At 35.4% G+C, this 19,371-nt stretch overlaps 1 protein-coding gene across 2 annotated transcripts in view; it reads right to left on the reverse strand.

The window, feature by feature from the left end:
* Positions 1–19,371, reverse strand: part of ADK (adenosine kinase) — a 298,411-nt gene that overhangs the window by 214,143 nt on the left and 64,897 nt on the right. For both annotated transcript variants that reach the window (XM_054207000.1, XM_054207001.1), the window contains exon 4: positions 1,294–1,372. In XM_054207000.1, the coding sequence (XP_054062975.1) occupies positions 1,294–1,372 (79 nt within the window). The remainder of the gene's footprint in view (positions 1–1,293; positions 1,373–19,371) is intronic.

A 19,371-nucleotide genomic window follows, 5' to 3' on the forward strand; every position in this document is an offset into this window, starting at 1 on the left:
CCCCATACATCAAGCAACAGTCATACTGACACAGAAGGAATGCACTAACTTGAGCTCTCCTGACGAAGAGGATTTTTTAAGGTATCAGAGCAAAAAAACCTGGCTTCACCACATAGTAAAAAACACCAAAAAACTCAAAGCTTTGAAAGCTGTCTGGATGCAAAAAACATAACCATTTCAGAATTATAATGTTATATACAATAAAACACATGCAACTTACATTTCTCTCTGTTCTGAAGTATTTTTATCACAAATATTTTCAAGACACTTGGTGTCTCAGAAAATGAAAAACTTAGTAAAGAATCAGTAACTATTTTGTACAAATGAGCAGCAATTATTACTATAATGAATTTTTCCGTTTTATTGGCAGGGCAACCTTTGTTAAATTATAATTTAATTTATTCCAAATGTGCATTTAATGCTATTCGCAGCAAGTTTTAATTATATAGGAAGTCTGGAAATTAATAAGCCAGGATCATTAACAAAAAGGTTATGAATACAGTTTGTATATTTTTATTTATAGGATTTGTACACCTGTCACAATTTAAAAATATACACACAGGTATATGCTTAAAGAGTATTGTGACAAAAGGCATACTTTAGTTATAGAAAAGCTAATATACCTGAAAGCCAATTCTTCATTATTGTTCTTCATCATACCCATAGCCAAAAAAATTATCCTTGTATAAAAAAAAAAAAAGGCTACATTTCAATCTTTCATGGACAAACTTTCAAGTTCTTACAGGATAAATGTGGTTAGAACCACAGAACAACGCAGGCTAGGAGGGACCCTCTGCAGCTCTCTCATCCAACCCACCACTCAAAGCAGGGCTAGCCTCAAATTTAGCCCTGTTTACCCAAGAACTCATCTTGGTAGGTTATGAAAATCTCCAAGCACAGAGATTCAACAACTTCTCTGCATATCCATTCTCATTGTGACTTTTTTCTCCTCATCGGAAGATTCCTAACTAAAGCTAGGGACCTTGTCCTTGCCTCTTATCTTTTCACTGTACACCTTGGACAAGAGCCTGGCTAAAACTTCCTTAAAACCCTCCCTTTCACTCTTAGGTACACTGTAGTTGTACCGATAACCTTAACAGAAACTGTGTGAAAAGAATAAAGAGCACAACTTCAAAATAAATCATGTCAAAAAACACAAGCATAGTCTGAGCAACAGAATCACTGGCACCCACTCAGTAGTGCTCGTAGTGAACATAGACAATACAGAGCATCAAGTTGATTCATACTCAACACTTTAAATTATCACTAATTCTTTTTTAAGGAAGAACAAACCTGAGCCACTTTAACGGAATTTTGAGTAGAACCACCAGCATGATATTCTACTTTGAACTTTTTCACGAGTTCTTCAAATCTGTTAAAAAAATAAAAAGGTGGAAAAGATAAACGTTAAGCTCTACAATTTGTTTGTTTGTTTTCAAAAGAAGACAAGAAGATTAGAAGTGGATGACATCATGTTATTTGAAAACAAGGTATTCAGATACATTAGCTATTACACGTGGTGCAAGCTGGAAATATCTATTCAGATTTCGTACAAATTACAAAGCAAAGTGTGACATCAACTTGAATGCTTTCCCTTAAAGTTGCAAGTGGAGTAAATAACTGAAAAAAACCCCCACATTATCTGAAGCATAATCTTGATTGCAATGAACCGATAGATTGATAAAATATATGCTTGAAGAAAAATTATATAAATAAAGACATTCAGATACTTATTCCACATTATTAAAGCTAGAAATAGAATGTAAAATAAAGTGAGAAGATTGAGGAGGTCTGGTGTCTGGTCCAAAATTAACTTGACCCAAATAACAGTGCTATGTTTTACGTTTTCATATGGAATAGTACATTGTGACACGTGAAGCACTTTTATGAACAGATCTACTAGTATGAGAAAATCTGAGAACAGAAAAGCCAAGAGTCTCCACATGAGCTTTCAAATCCTTCAAGTCATACTACTGTGAAAACATAGCACTCTCTGGTAACATCCAGGAGCATATTAGGTTTGAACATTACAACAAATATTTAAACTTTTAATGGAAATATCAACCCTCATATTTCAGATCAAACTTTAGGGTTAAGACCCAGATAGGGTTCTGTAAGACACTCCTCCTTGTCCAGGGTACGTTTTGCATCTCTGCTGCCAGTGCACCACAGCTTAAGAACCAGCCTTCTCTCTAGTGCCAGGCTGTAGAAGAGGGAAGTGTCCCAGAAAAGGAAAGGAGAAGGAGGGAGCTGTGGAGGCTGCAGGGAGGCTGTGCACAAATACTGCATCATGCCTTTAAGTTCTAAGCAGACTTCAAAATGAGTGAATTAAACAGCAGAATTAACCACCTCAGAAGACATCAGACTCAGAAGGAAGTACTCCTGCAGGCAAGTCAAAACGTTTACTGTAAGGTTTGTTTGCACACTTGAGGTTCAAAATGACCTCCAGGTCAACCCTAATTAATAGCATAGATTTTCCCTTAAAGTCTATTAACTTTGGATGTTTACCTTTAACAAATGAAGCTTGTCCAGTTAGATGTATTTCAACGTATTTTATCGTATTCATCTTTAGCATGTTTTATAAGTGACACATCTTTATTTCAGACACAGTGAAAAGTGAACGCTATCTGCCAACCCTACCCTTCCTCCCCCCCTTCACAACCCTAATCTCCTTATAGTATGTGAACAATGGCTTTGAGGATAGATTTGTCAAATAATGACTTGTTTGTTTAGTAGGTTTTGATTTTCAATACCATGTTACTAACAAGAGCACTTTTATTTCTACAGTACTTTCCATTTAAAATGTCTGAATAATGAGCGACTCACCCTAGCAAACTACCGATGGGCAGACAATTAGAAAGAATCAAGAACTAAATTACTACATATGCTTTTCAGTTATCCACACTACTAATTATCCACCAATTCTATGTCAAGCAATTGAAATTTCAAATGATAGCAAGTAGCTGAGAGTGGGAAAAAAAACAACAAAAAACAACAGGTCTCCTAACAATTGCTTCTCAAGCAAAGACGTACAAACCGTCATGAACCAATTAAGTATTTTGGCAATATTTTTTCTTTAATGTAATTGACATTTTACCTTTTCAATCAATTTGAGTGGGTACTGCCCAAATCACGTGGTTATTTTTGTATTCTTGTATATCTACAAGCATGCCAATTGATACTGTAATTCCTTTACCTAAAGACATCTCATCTTCCTATGTTCTTATTACTTAAAGGCATGTTAAACCTTACAAACTTAGTATACTGCAGTTGATCACCTAGGTTAGCAGCTCTAAATCTAGATGAGTATGTATTTAAATACTTATCTTGTAGTTTGATTGAATAAAATAGGTGGTATCTGAATTTGTGGAAAAAAATGGAAACAGCCTTAAAATACTGTCTGTATTATGAAGATTTCAAGGTGATAGCTATGTAAACTAAGAAATAATGTGAACAAAGTATTTTGCAATTACTTAATAGAATAAAACAAATGGCAAGTGTCTTTCACTATTTCAGATTGAACATTAAAAGACCTAACTCCTTTTCTTTGAATTAAAGTGGCATAAAGGTCTGTTATATAAAAATAGAACATGAGTCCGTACAAATGCAAGAAAAGGAATTTTTGCTGGTCATTTTCCATGACACATCAAAAGGACGATATACATTGTGGTGTTTTAATCCACAAGAGCCTGATAACCAAGTTGTATCAAGAATAACCTCAAAATTAAGAATGCCAATAGCTTTTTATCTTAAGAAAATGAACAGTTAGATGGACATTTTTCAAAATGTCAGCAGATGGCACAGGCAGCGTGGGAACACTGACTTTGTCACTGTCTGCTGTGTGCCTGACCTGCAAAGAGAAGACTGTCATTCCATCATGCCTCAGAAACATGGTGTTTGCTTTCATAAAACTCTCCATTTTAAGGAAGTAAGTTCAACTGTAGAAACTGCTCTGAGGCCTGGGATTGCTAAACAGAGCTTCTGTGTGTGCTCCGGGACCAAGCTGTTATCACACTTAGGATAATTCAAGAAAATTAGAACCTTATGAGCAAGACTGAATAATATTTTTGTTTCACATTCTGCAATTGTTGGTCTTTCTGAGTATTTCTGAAGGCTCTGCTATATCTGAGAACTGTGACCCTTCTCCTGACCTAGCAACATACCATTACCTTAAATAACAGAATAATAAATCCTACAATCAGCACCATATAGAGGGGCCCCTATTTTTGGTACCATGAATTTGTTCACCACATTACAGTGCATTTTAACAAAAACAAGTTTGCATTTGCAGCAGCATATGTTTTCCACTGTGATACTGCTGATCAACTCTAGCACTGACCAAAGAGGATATGTTAATGTTTTGCTCAATTATACTAAAGGCAATAGCACTTCTTTCAGTTGCCTTTTTTTTTCCCCTCCCCTTTTTAAAACAGGATTGACTCCTAATTGAACTTGATACTGAAAGGTAAGCTTTTTCAGTAGCTTCAGTTTTGACGGAATTAATGGCTATTAAAAAAATATAAGAAGGTGATGGAAGAAGCTATTTTATAAAAGAATGAAAATAAGAATGAGAATAACATTTTTTACACTTTTTTTAAAAACAAAAAACCACCTGCTTACATTACACGAGGTGGAAGATTATTTTTAAAAGGTACACACTCCTCTTACATATGCCATACCATTACCTCAAACTGGAGACAGCTATCAGAATTCCCCCCCAGTAAGTGTCACTGCTGACAATTTCACCACCCTGGTTGTCACTCAAACCATTCATAACCTGAGCATCACTTTTCATCTTCTCTGTGCCCTCTTCCCAAGCTCTGTTTAAACCTTAAACTATTCTTTCATAGCACCTCTTAAAAAGCACAATTTCCTGTACTATACAGATAAATGCACCCGTCTTAATATCTAATCCCTGCAAGGATCCTTGGTGTGGGCTATCCCTCTGGCCTCCCTCCACACTCCTCTTCCAGCCCCTTCACACTCCTTTCAAGCAGAAGCTGCTTCTTCACATTTTCAAGGCCCTGCAAAGCATCACGACACGGTACACACCATCCTTCAGTCCCTACATTCAGATTTACAACAGCCCCCGGGCACAAAGCAGTCACCAAAAATATTTTTCTCTCGCTAACCCATGATATCATCCAATGTCCAGTTACTAGCATTTTCTATGAATATTAACAAATCTACTTTAAATTTTCCTTCAGACCATCTTTCACCATAATGTCTAAAAAAAGTCATCAGCAAAGCCGTGAGATTTCACAAGGCTATTCTCCAGCCTAATGACTGGCAATCCTCTCCTGGATCAACACCCATCTCTCAGAACTTACTTTATACATGAAATCTGAGACTTTTTTGAGCTGGGACTATCTTCTTGTTCTTCGTTACACAGCAACAAATACAGTCATGTTTGGCTCACCATGGTTTCAAAACCAAACTGACAACAAAAATAAGCACATAAAACATTCCCTATGACTGAAGGCAGACAACATAAGGCAATGGAGACGCAGTAAGGAAAATTAAAGCAAATCAAACAATGCTGTTAAGTTTTTGGACACAACTTATAATAGAACACAAAGAAACTCCTTTTGAAGAGCAAAATGGCCATAGAATACCAACAGTTAACTGTCTTACACAGAGAGAGCACCAGTAAAAAAATATTTCTGACACATATGTCAGAAGCTACTTATCTGCAAGAAGTAGAGAAATGCAATCTCTTGTTTTTCAGCAGGGTGTGTTGCCCTGGATATCTTTTGATGTATCTACTTATTACCTAAAATGTACTCAATAGCATACAGCAGCAGGGAGCTACACTTTAAAAAAATCAGCTGCCAAAAACAGCTAGGGAGGAGAGAAAAATAATTTCTGCCCTTTTTGCTTTGTATGCCAGATAATGACAGCCTGAATGTAAGACAAAAATCTGGTTATTTTGTATAATAATAATACAGTATTTCCAGTGGGTTGTACATTTTTGTTTGATATTATAAAAAAAACCTTCGAAAACGCTAAGATGGAAATCTCTTAAATGATCAAGAAAAGGTTGCAAGTTGCACATAAGTCTGTAACTTCTTGGAGGCAAGTTGGGGCTGGGGAGGCAACCTTTGTTGATCCCTCTAGAGGGGAAGGTAGAGTAGGACTGGGTAAATTTTCAAGCTATTGGATGAATTTTAATTAGATTTTAATTAAAAAAATCATAATTAATGGTGATTCTGACACCTTTCCCAGATATTTATTTTTAGTTGCAAGAAGTAGTCATATTAAGACATGGCAATAGCTTAAATGTTCAGCTGTGAGGAGAACCAGACCAACACACTGACAGTTAGATGTTTGATCCTTTTAATTGCATTTTTTAAAATCTGCTTAAATCTTCAAATTAAGTAGCCTGTGTCAGAATGTCTACGAAATCACTCCATAAATTAAAGAAAAAAAATATGTGGGAGAGTAAGCATCGTATTATACAACCTGTTTTAATAGAACTAAAAGTTCAGTAAAACTACAAAAAAGTAGGGGTTTTATTTATTTCCATTTTTAAAGAAATATTATTTCCATTTTTTTAAGAAAACCCTCAAGGAATAAATCAACACAAACAACTAAACGATGCCAAACCTGCATCCTGATTGTTTTGCAGGGCATGGCAGAAGCAGTTAAGCATACATCTGGACAAGGCTGTCGTCTGTCACATTCTCAGTTTCATCACAGCCTGGGCCAGTGCCAGAGCAACGCAGGCAGCCACACCGCCAGGCAGATGGGGCACATGTTGGAAAGAGACAACCTTCCCTGGTCAGTGTTAGCAGGCAGGCCCAAGCCCTCATCGTTTGATCTTAAGTAAAAACCTAATGCAGATTTAAGGAAAAAGTCTAGTCTTGAGATTCAAACATTGTAATTAAACCAGATGGTATTATTTTTTTTTTTTAAACAGAAGTGAAATAGAAAATACTTTAGGACAAATACTGTGAGTAAAAAGAAAAGTAATTCATATTTTTAACTCTAAAGAAAGTACCTTATTTCTCTAAATCTTACAACTCAGTGTTCAAAGTTCAAACCCTAGAAAGGCTAGTTATATACATGAACTATTTCATCCCTAGTCTTTGACATATAACCAATTAAGACTGAGATGCAGATATAATTGGTCCTTCTTACTTAAAATTGGACCTGAGAGAGCAAAAATACTGCCTTTTAGAAACGAGGTACAATCACAGAGGTACATGAGAAAACTGTATAACAGCTGCTTGGCAATGACTGACTTTACCCAGAGCTAGTTCTTCTCCTTATTAGCTTGGCACAGAATTAAAGAGCTTGGGAATGGGTAGGGGAGGAGAGGGGAAGAATGAAACATGCTAAAAAGGAAGTATTGGAGACAGGTTAGCACCATGGACATTTAACACAACAGAAAGCTAAATGTGTTAGGAATATGATTGCTACAATTGAATATAGGAGATTATGGTATTTTTCTCCTTTATTTACTAGAGTTCAGAAAACAGTGACTCTTCATGGAAGTATTTACTGTTGCAAACTAGAATTTCGCATAAAGTATTTTCCTAATCACCTCATCCAAACAAACAGCAAATGAAAGAAGCCAGTAATTCCAACCAGGTTAGTATTATGAGTACCAAATGTTAATATATGAAAGAAGAAAAAAAAATGCATAGGCAAATTGCAAGATTCATAGCTTTGAAATATTTTACCACAAATGTTAGCGAGGTTGAAAAAAATGCACTTAAATGTCAGTTTGATAAAAGCCAAAAGAACATTTTCCACATGTGTTTGCATTTAGGCATATTGAAACAAGATGGAAAAAGTAACAGTCATTCAAATGTAAGGTTAAAACATCAGCTCTTAAGGATCATGATTTAAAGACATTTCTCAAAGTAATTTTTTTTTTCTTTTCTCAGCAAAGTCAGGCAAATTTATGCCAGTGTTCTTGAAGTGTCTCCCTTATTCCAGATTATCTAGATATCTTCCTCCTCAATATTATCTCAGAAATGTATGTGATTACACTCAGAACCATCAGCCACCACAAGGCAAGTTTTACTGTCGATATTCTGAAATGGTGTAGGGAAATGAAAAGAAAAACTATACCACTAGATTATTAGAAGATTACAGTTCTGATTCTAACTGTTGCTAAACACTGCAAATACACAACACACAATGTATACACAGAGTACTCTCATGAACCTTAAAATATGTGTATTATATATGATTACTATGGTATAGGTCAAAGACAATTAAAATTTCTCTCCTATTAAATTTCTAATGAAAACATTTAAAAAAGTTTCATCTGAGGATAGGTAATCAGAAATACTCTTAGAGGATTTCCATCGTTCAGTAATTCACTACAAGTTTATGCTTTCCCCCCACTGTCTTTTTTGGAAAAACAATCTTCCAAATGACCAACCAAGACTCAAAAAATCCTGTGGACACATCTAGGGATTTGCACCATAGTATTTGTTGCAAAACACAGTAGCCAGAAATAGCTCCCTGCACTTATGCATAGCCAATAAGGGTCAAAAGACATTGCAGGCAGGGAAAAATATGTAGCAGTTACCTTCTTCATCCTTGGATGCGCCAAAGTATGTTCTGGAGCACTAAGGAACGAGGTCATTTCCTTTGTTATTTCTCAGCAGTATTACAAAAACATTTACACTTGCTCCTGATGTTCCCAGTTTGCTGGCAGCTTCTATACAAGAATACTACTTCCAAAAAAACTGTGTAATTTTCTGGTTGCTTCTCATAAGTAGTATGGGAAGAATACATGCTTCCTGAGACCTACCAGTAGATTCTTTGTGTCTAAATTTCTTTGCTAACCAACCAACGAAAGGGCAAGTTATTTTTCATATTAGAAAGTAGTATATTTCTTAGTTCTTTTAACATCATAACTTTGTCCTACAATAAAAATGCAGAGAAACAAGTAACACTGTGTGGTTCTGAAAATAAGACTGGATTTACAAAATTAAAAGCAAATTAGAAATCATAATCCTAATTATGCAACAATCATATGAGACTGCAATAGATGCTTCCCACTTGGCACAGTAGAGACCAGGTGTTAACTGTCAATAAACCTTTAGTGAATGCTAATTGAAACTGCTGTTCCACAAGCATCAACTTACTCCAGATAACATCAAAGCGAAAATTTGTTTAATAGAATATTTGCCAAGAATATTTTAATATTAAAAGTGTTCAGTTATCAAGAGATCTTAGACCTTATCTTTGCTACAGTTTTGATTATCTAAAGCTGTAGTACAAATCATATTAAGCTGCCTGTAAAGAGCCGACCAAAAAAGAGACATACGCACGCTCACACCTGGCAGAGCAATATTTTACTATAGTAACTTTACAATTTGTACTTTTATCTATTAACACATCAAAACAGTAAAAAAATAAGTTAACCAAGTTGCACAGTTCAGGTTTGAATTCAGAGTCAACAAAATATCAGAAAGTTTTGCAGACAGAGCTGTTCCAAAACCATATTATAAACTAATTGTTTCCATGCATCACTCGGATTAAGCAGCATTTTATCTGAGTAATACTCTCTATTAACACAAAGTCCAAAACAATGGTGACAGTTGTTAACCACAACCTAAATCCTTTTTTTGTTCTTTACAATAATATAAATGGTTCATGTCAATTCAACTACACTGCTAAAACATCTATTTTTCTTCACCCCTAGTGCTATTTTAAATTATTTTAAACCGGTAACCAGTCAGTAAATTAAACCAAGAAAACATTAACCTACCACCTACATAAGCCTACCACGTTGTATCAGCACAAAACCTTCAAACATTAAGGGAAAGGTTAAAGAAGAGACTGTGGACTGCACACAGAAAGAAAAAAAAATTAAATATATTCTTCAGTAGGGACAAAACCAAAGATGCTGGATAATCCTTAAAAATAACACGCTCAATGTCTATGAATTTGGGGGTTTCTCAAGGATGCAAGCCTTATACAGGGCTTATCTAGTTAGGAATCTTTCCAGAAGATTTCTAGAACTAGATAGCATCTTCAGATTTCAGGAAATGAACTATGTTCTGAATTAGGAAGCAACTATGTATCTGTCTCTTCAATTAACCTTCTTTCTCAAAAATGTTTCGTTATTATACCTTTACTAGGCTCTTCATCAGTTTTCCAGATTTTGAGATTTTCATATACATCGTAATGCAATAATAATAATAGTGAGTGCATGCTTATTCTTACAGGGAGATGATAAATCTCCATTTCAATATATTTTCTAGTTGAAGCTCTAGTTACTTGACAGAATATCTCCTGCAGAGATTAGCCTATTATTATTTGCTACAGACCCTCTCTGAAAGCAAGAAGCCCATTTTCTCCAGATGACTCATTAACAAGCACAACAGAATGAAGTGTTCCAGCCTGAAATGCCAACAGCTAAAAATAACTCATCCCACAGCCTATGACAATTCAGTCCATCTCTTCGCTCCATAGGCACGATCTCAGAGGGTCACCTTTTGGGGAAAAAAATTAGCATATGCAATGAACAGGGTGGGGGGGGCAGGAAACCACCCAAAAAATCACAAGTTACAGAAAAGCTGCAAGGGAATGGTACTGCATAAACCATTTCAAAAAGCTATGTTCCAAGCAGCACTAAAAGGCTAATTCCACGCAGAACAACAATTCATGGATTGAAAGGAAAAATCCACACGTTTTACCTAAATATGACAACATCGAGAGGCTCCCTCTGATAAACCAGTCATTTTGACTTCCCCATCTGTACACACCCTGCCACTACAACACTAACAAGACATGTTTAGTGATACTCTGTGTTAGTTTTCATACTATTATTAAGCCGTTTAGGGTCAGCTGTTAAGTTTCACAGAATCACACCAGCTCTTTTGCTGAACAATACTTCTAAAAAGTAGCATTTTATCACAGGACTTGTGCATGAAAGAATTTATCTCCCCCCCAGGAAGGCTGGAATGGAGGAAGAAAGTTACTTTCTTACCCTCAGCCCTGGCAAAACTAGGATTTAAAACAGAACAAAACACCAAAAACCCCCCAGTCTTTATGAAATATAGAAATACATTATTGACGAGAAAACATGTGAATTCAGCAGCTCCAGACCACTGAAGGTTAATTTCTATGTCTGGAAAGCTGCTGTAACAAAACACCAGCGCATAAGCACCTGGTAGTTAACTATCACACAGTGACCATTAATTGGACATCAACATTTTCCTTACAAATCTACATGTATTTTCTTCTTCCACAAGATAACTGGCCTAGTAGGGAACAGAGGAAAAGTAAACATAATAAATCTCAACTTAAAAAACGTTCCTGGCATTTTCTCACATGACATTCTCAAAAGCAAACTCAGGAAATACAAAATAAAACTAAGTATTCTTAAGTTGTTACACCAGTAACTGAAAAGCATCAGCTAAATCTGTAATTTTCTATATAATCAAATTACATCTCAGGCTTGGTCCAGATGTGATTATCCTGTTCTGATTTTCAGTAAGTATTTTTTAGATAATCAGGCACCTAAACTTAGCAAAACCTAAACAAATGCAAAAAAAAAAGTCACTTCGCTCAATGTTCCCAATACAATTAAAAAAAAATTAAAAATCTTTTAAAATGAAAGCTAGTGAGAACTAGCACTGATGAAACAGAAGTTTAAGGAACAAGGACCAAAGAAGAAGCAACTGGGATTAGGCAGCAGCATCACTGGAGGCAGAGGAAGGTGTCTGAAGGTAAAGGAGGATTAAAAAAGTAAAAGCCAGTCAGCAACATAACTCCATTGCAGCAGCTGAGGGAGTTGCGGGAGCAGGAGGGCATGGGCTTTTCTAGAATACAGTAGTAAGGATGAAAAATGTTAGACACAAGAAAAATGAACTCTTTTCTTCTCAATAGTAAGGAAGACCTCAACTGTCAAGTCCAATTTTGGTAGCTTACTTTGAGACAAAAAGCACTTTAGTGAATTAATTGGAAGGCAAGTACAGTAAGAGGTATTAAAACATGATGTATAAGAAAAGATGGAAGAAATTGAGTTTAGTCAAGAAAGAAATGTCTAGAAACAAGATGGAGAGTTCAATAATGACTCTTACAAAGAAATCTAGCAACATTTCTTCACGTCTCTTACAAGCAGGCATAAATGAGCTTAACTAAGACTTAGACTATACATTACAGAAAGCTAACCATGTATAGGGAGACACCCTACATAGAGGGGGGAGAATCTCCTTCGCTCCTATTTTGAGAGCAGTTAGACAAACCTTTAGATACCTCAACTACATATGTTTAGCTTGGTGCTATACAATGGACTAGAGGCTCATACCAACCATCTGTGCCTATAATTAAAAGTACAGGAGAAAACCAAGTGATGTTTCCTCAGTTTTCTTATCCCTAGGTTGAACATGCCTTAAGTCTTCTACATGTAACACCACAAAAGCTCCTCCCGCAGGAGAGCAACCAATACACAAGGAGATTGCAAAGGAGCTCACTGCACACTGAAGCTTTGAAGAAAACTGAAGTCAACAACTCATTTCATTTCAAACATGATCTTTCACATTAAGGTCACAGAAGATAAAGAATACCCAGCTGTTCAAGAAATCAGGCAACTGTAATGAAGTTCCACAGAAACCCAAAGCAGTCACAACCACTTCTCCAAGTGGTAGAAACATTTCTTTAACTTTCCCTTTCACGAATAAAGAAAAATATTACAAAAAACACCAAACAAACAAAAACCAAAAAAACCCAACCACCAAAAACAATACATCAACCAACACCAAAAAACCCAAACCTCAAAACTCTACCTAAATCTCCTGTTAGTAGGAGGGGAAAAAGGAAAACACATGTAAGAATACAAAAAAAATCCAACCCACACATATTTTTGTAGATCTGTAGATATTCCAGTATTAAGCTTGATAAGAATAACGCAAGAGCCCACAAAGACTATAAAAATAGCTCAAAGAGCAGTTTTGAATAGCTAGACAAGACCAGAATAAGAGAGTTTCCATGGGCATCCTGAATGTCCTGAGGTTGATGTAAGTGACCAATTTTAGAAAACTTATTTTTTAAGAGGATGTCAAGACTTCACTTTGAGTGATGCATGGGTGTGCATGAAGTAAAAACAGTCCTAAAACAATAAAGGACCCTGATCCAAATACTACTGCTCACGTATAAGATTGGCCGGGTTGAAAAAAATCTCAATGTTATGATTGTTCTCTGATCTTCCTAATAAAAATGGAGAACACCATCATGGCAGTCAAAATCAACAGTATGAACACCATCAGCAGCTTTGGTCCTGATTACCTTAAAAGTGAAACAGTAAGAGACTGAAACAGATACAGAGAAGAGCAACAGGCATAACCAAAGTGACGGAAAGGCTTTCACATTAATGAAGACGATTGGGACACAGGCTGGAACAGTCAACTACGGAGAGAAACAATCAAAATCTACAAATTCATCAGTGGAATCAGTTGTGATTATTCACATCATCTCATAATACAAGACATAAAGGCATAAATGAACCAAGCTAGTGACAGATTACAAACATGGAAAAGAATATACTTCTACATAATATAGAGTGAAGCTATTGCACTCTTTCCTTAACAGACCATGAATGTTAGAGGCATACTGGATTCAAGAAATTATTGGATAAATTAATGCACAAAACATCCAGCAAAATTTATTTGGCAAGAAAGAAAAACCGTCCCCACCTCCTAAAATCCCTACTATCTCCATTTCACAAACTGCGTAAATGCTATTTGTTGGAAGCTGGGATAATATTCAACACAAATACAGAAATTCAGTAATGCTTGCTAAATTTCACAGTCCTTCACTCCAGTCTCACATACAAGTAATTGAGCCTTCGAACTGACTGGATGTGACCACAACTATGTTCTTACATAAGACCAAGCAGGGGTACATGAGCCATTTCAGCTGTTCTAAGTAGCCTTTGTCACCACGACACACTGCTTTGTTGTTGAGAAGACTTGGGCAGAATATTACATTTGTGTTAGAGCAGCTGAACCACTTGCAGAAAAACGTTTGGCCCTTACACCAAAGGCTGGCCGGTGACGTTCACCACCCTACAGCAACGCTACCCAATTCAAACACATTTCAAGTACATCTTCTATAGTGCATGTAGGCTTGTGGGATGATCCACAGAGAACATGACTGAGTTGAGAGATTAAAGAAAGTGTCTCTACCTGACAGAAGATGGTGGGTGACTCCTCTGTAACTTTGGATATGCCACCAGGGGAACACCTCTGCAAGAGCTTGATTTTGTTCACGAAGCCTATCTTTTCCTAGCAGGAGCTCCTGACTTAGTCTCACCATATGAAGAACGTCTCAAATTGTGTAAAACTACTTCGCTCTCCAATTTTTACTCACTAATCATACTGTAAAAATAGTAAAAGTATAAAGAAAGGCCTCCCTCCAAATCCTTTGTGAGATTAGAGAAGACAAAAAAGGACATTGAAAATAAACCTATTCATCCTGACCCTGTAAGCTAAGAATGGCCAGCGGTAGTGAGAAAAATAAACTTTATACATTAAACATGCCTGAAAGTTTCCTGTTACAGAGCTGTTATTTTTATCAAGACCAACCATATACAAGTCAGTAGGAATGGAAATGCATCTCATCAAAGAACAAGTTGAACTGAAGCAACTTACAAGGTTTCTTCTTTTTTTATGCCATGTAATTCTTTGAGTACAAAATTCTGACCAAGGTGGATTAAGACCAACAATTAAACCAGTTTTATTTATTTCAGCCTAAAGATTTAGGCTTTTAAAAATACATTCTAAATAGGTTACTATAAAAGTCACAGTGAAATAATAAATTCAAAATTAGAGTTTTCAGTTTTAATAAATAGTTTGATATCACGGTGAACTCTTTAATTTGTTTGCTTGAACAGGGTCTTTTCCTAGTGGGTAGGAACAAAGCAGCTTTGAATTACAAACAATGCCCTGCAGTCAGTAAAACTCATGAGGTATTAATTTACAGTTTCATCTGTGATCAGTTAAACTGTATGTGAAATCTTAAACATCTTTTAAAAAAACACCACAAATAGCTCAATAAGATATTTTTTCCAACAGTGCTTTAACAAAAACCATACAAGATTAACTTCTATTGTCAAAACAGAGCCAAATGCAAGTTGTGTTTAAAGTATTGTAAGCAACCAAACAAATACTGAGAGATACTATCCTCCAATAATATCTAAGGAGCTGATACAGAAGTAACAAATATGGTCTCCAAAACCACTTTACTCTGATTTTTAACTAATACAATAATAATAATAATAAAAACAAAACTAACAATAAAACAAAAAAAACCCACCCCAGTATCAGGAAGATATATATATGTGTACATATATATGAAAAGTATATTATACATAGCAAAATAAATACAGGTTTTTGCTACAGTGTATATATCTATCTACATAACAACAGACAGCAGTTTAACTGGTCTAGAATCAGAGTACTGACAGCTTACATTCTTACTTCCCTGATCTCTTCTTCCCCTAGTTTAAAAGTGACTATGTTGCGGCTTTGTGCTATACTCGAAGGCAGAACTATATTTGCAGAACTTGCTTTTGGAGGAGGCAATTTAACAGTGATATGTAATTGTGGTCAATTGTGAATACCGATACTGGGAACATCTGGAACATTTATACTCCTCTTAAAACATATTTATATTGCTAATACGTGTTTATTTCTGAAATATAACTTTCCACAGCTGTTGAATTAACTTTCTCTAACTGTTGAGGACTGCGTCCATTTCACAAAATTTCTTCTTTAACAAAGATTTTTATTAATAAGTTCTTCTTCATTATAGAGGGAAATTACAATGTTAAGCTTTAAATAGAAGTCCATTATGAACAATGTACATGAATATAAAATACTTGAAAACATAAGGAAGCTTTTACAGCAGTCAGCATCACTTAAAAGTAGCTAACATTCTTCACACATTTAGAAATACTTGTTTTGGAAATGTAAGACTTTAAGCCATCAGTCACGAAGGCAACTGAAAACTGTAAGACAGTTTCCACAGAAGTTTTTTACCTCCATATAGAACTAGAGACATAAGTACATATACTTTTTTACTGCATTAACATAGATGGTAGGAAGTTCACATAGATCATGACATAACTATTGCCTTTATATCATTCAAGTCTAAACTCCTACTGTGAAAATGACGAATCACTTGCCATTTTTCCAATGACTTACAATGAGAGCTACTGGAATGCTATATAGAATACTCATCCACAGTGGCACATACCTAAGAGCGTCAGGGTAAGTTATGCATGTATGCATGCTTTTTTAAAACAAAAAAGAACTCCTGAAACAACTAGTTATACACTGTGAACATAATTATACCATTATAAATTATCATCACCTCATTAATAAAATACAGTAATTTGATTTTCATTCATAAGGTTCTTTTTCTCCGCTTGTAACTCTGTTCTCCTTTACTAATTAACAGCAGAGTTAAAATCATTCATTAAAATACAATGTAACATGTATTTTGAGATAACAGGTAATATTACACCATTAGTAGATGTCTCACAATTCAAACATTACAAATATATAAATACAAAAAAAAAAAGGAAAACATTAACTTCCAACACATTTCAGTTAATTTCTATTTCCTGGATTTAAGACTGGATTTCTCAGTTGACTGATCTAATGTGGAAACAGTTGAACTGCAAGCAAAACAGCTAAAGTTTCAAATTACAATACAATGCAAAATGGGTTTGTACCCAAAAGAGAGCGATACAAAATTTATGAAACTGTATTAATGATACACAATATCCTTATGTTAAAATCACTCAAGTTCCAAAGTCAAAAGCTTTGGAACTAAGCTTTAGTTCCTTTTAGCAACTTTAAAGCTAAAAAAAGCTGGAAATAAGAATCTGGGTCATTCTTGTGGGTGCTTCTTTCTATTTCGTCTTCCTATTTAGCTTGTGGCCCTACACATTCTATGTATACACCATTTATGAAGACAGAATTATTGGCTTCCTCTGCAGTATTTTACGACATAAATTCCTATAGTGAAGCACTTGTATTCGAGTACATACAAATGTATTTTCATAGGATCCCACTGAGATTAAAGGTATAATTATGCTCCTTCTGTAGGAGTAAAGGTAAAAAATGTATTAATTTTGAGTGCTGAATTTGTTATGCTTTGGACCTGGTTGTATCCAGGTGTATCTAGTACTTAATACGTTCAAAGTATAACTCCCATTCATCTACTTACAGTTGCATGTACTCAGCACATTAAGATCGCAAGTCAAACACTTGGAAAAAAAAAAAATTACTGAAAATTAGAAAATTTACACAGAGGACTAGAATACAAACTTCGAGGAGATTATTCAATTCTGCTGTAAAGAGAATTGAATGTCTTCACTTTTCACTATCTCTTGTCTCATTCATCTTCACAGATCCCATCTTTCACAGTGTATGATGCTCTATAGACAGGAGCATCTTATCATTACACAATCACCATTCTTTTCATATTGTGCTCTGAACAGTTCTACATAAAAAATAGTGTATGATCATATTGCCAAAGACCACCAGCATAGAGATGCACGCTTGTTATCAAGGCTGAAGAATTTAAGAGAATCACACAGTTGATAGATACTGTCACCTTAGTGGAGATGGCAATAACTCCGTATAAATGTTGTTGGTCAGCTTTAATGTAAATCAAGGCAGATTACTTTAAATCTCTTTCAGAGGCTAGGCACATCCACACTAAAAATACTCCCAAAAGTAAACTCTTGTGTTTAAAAAAAAAATTCATGAACAATCATCACATTGTTGTTGGAACTGATATTTGACCGCACATTTGTTAGCTTAACTTGTGGAAAGGACAAATATTTCCCCAAAATGTAAATAAAAGATATCACTGGACAAAGACACATCCTGAAGACATGAAATGAAGTATAAAATATCCAGAGAAGTTTCAAAGACCTTTTTTTTCCTCCCCCGTTCAGTTTCAGATCCTACAACAGGGAAGTCAATCTTGGCTGACAAAGATTATTAAGCTAAATCAAGTCTTCCCGAATTAAAGAGCTCTAAAAGGCTGCCTTGCAAATCTTCTGGAAAAGTGAACTGAAGCTGCTGTTGATCTTCTGATAGCATGATTTTTTTAATATGCTTTGTAGGTTTAGGACAGGAATATGACAGCAATGGCAGATAATCATCAATGCATCCCATACAAGCCTCAAGTTAAGATTCTGGAAAACAAATAAGTATATTTTCCAAAGCCTTTATTGCAAACCACCAGGATTTAAGAATTTTTAAATAAGCATTTTGTCAGAAGACATCTTTAACATGGACAGATCAAGATAATACATAGCAAAAGAAAATAAATCCTTGTCATGACTTTTTTGGTACCTGAACAGAATCACAAACGTTCTTTTTCAGTTCCCTTTATTTCTAAAGATGCATGTTATCCAGAACAGCAAATCTGAGGATAGTGACCATTTTCCACATGTTCTCTTATTCATGTTTTCCCAGTAATGGTTTCCAACTTTTTTTTCCCCGCAACCTAATTGTCCTCCTGCATTTTTTTTGGCAAAGATATCCGAAAACTTATCATACTTGCCTCTGAGTAATAAAATTTAACTTCATTTATTATTCATTTTAGTTTCTACCCAGTACATTTATTTTATGAAATACCAATTGAAGTCCCTTAATCCCCTTCAACCCTTTTTTAGTTATACTAAACTATTTTTGAGAGGAACAGGAGTTTTAAGTGACTTCATCTGCAAACCTTGTCTCGTTTTGTTTGCTGGACTGTCTCTTTCTTTTCTTTTTGTCTGGTTCATGTCTTAATTTGCAAGCACTTTTGGAAACCATATTAGCTTGTGTGGTATCTGTGTTTTTCAAGTGAACTGCACCCTGCAACTCACTAACTTTGAGTCTCCAGGTGGCACATTTCAGTCTTTCCTCGGCCTTGCCACAGGAGAGGGAAAACAGAGCATGCGGAGCAGCCTTCTTGCACAGCTGGCTCTGTAAGAGCTCATCAAAACCGCAGCCTCACTGGTGAGAGCAGCAGAGGAGTTAAAACTTCTACAAAGAGTTATATATTGTTAAAGTTTTTAGAAGTCTGAATAGAATGACATCTACTTGGCCACTAGCTTTTTCTGTTCTACCACCAAGGGCATTGAAAACTTTGGCAAATTTAATTTACAACTAATCATTTAAATAACATTAGAAGTGAGACAATTGCCTATATTAGATAATTAGGTATAGCATTCAGAGCTACCACCATGATCTGCTTAAATGTATCATATTATCAGTGGTTTCAGCTCATAACAATAATCTGCTCACAAAGAAAGAACTAGTTTCAGTTATACTTCCCCAAGGAAAAATGAAATCTTCTGTAACGCATTATTGATAAGAAAGTATTTAGGTACAC

This window comes from Rissa tridactyla, chromosome 6, assembly GCF_028500815.1.
Source record: "Rissa tridactyla isolate bRisTri1 chromosome 6, bRisTri1.patW.cur.20221130, whole genome shotgun sequence".
NCBI classification, from domain to species: domain Eukaryota; kingdom Metazoa; phylum Chordata; class Aves; order Charadriiformes; family Laridae; genus Rissa; species Rissa tridactyla.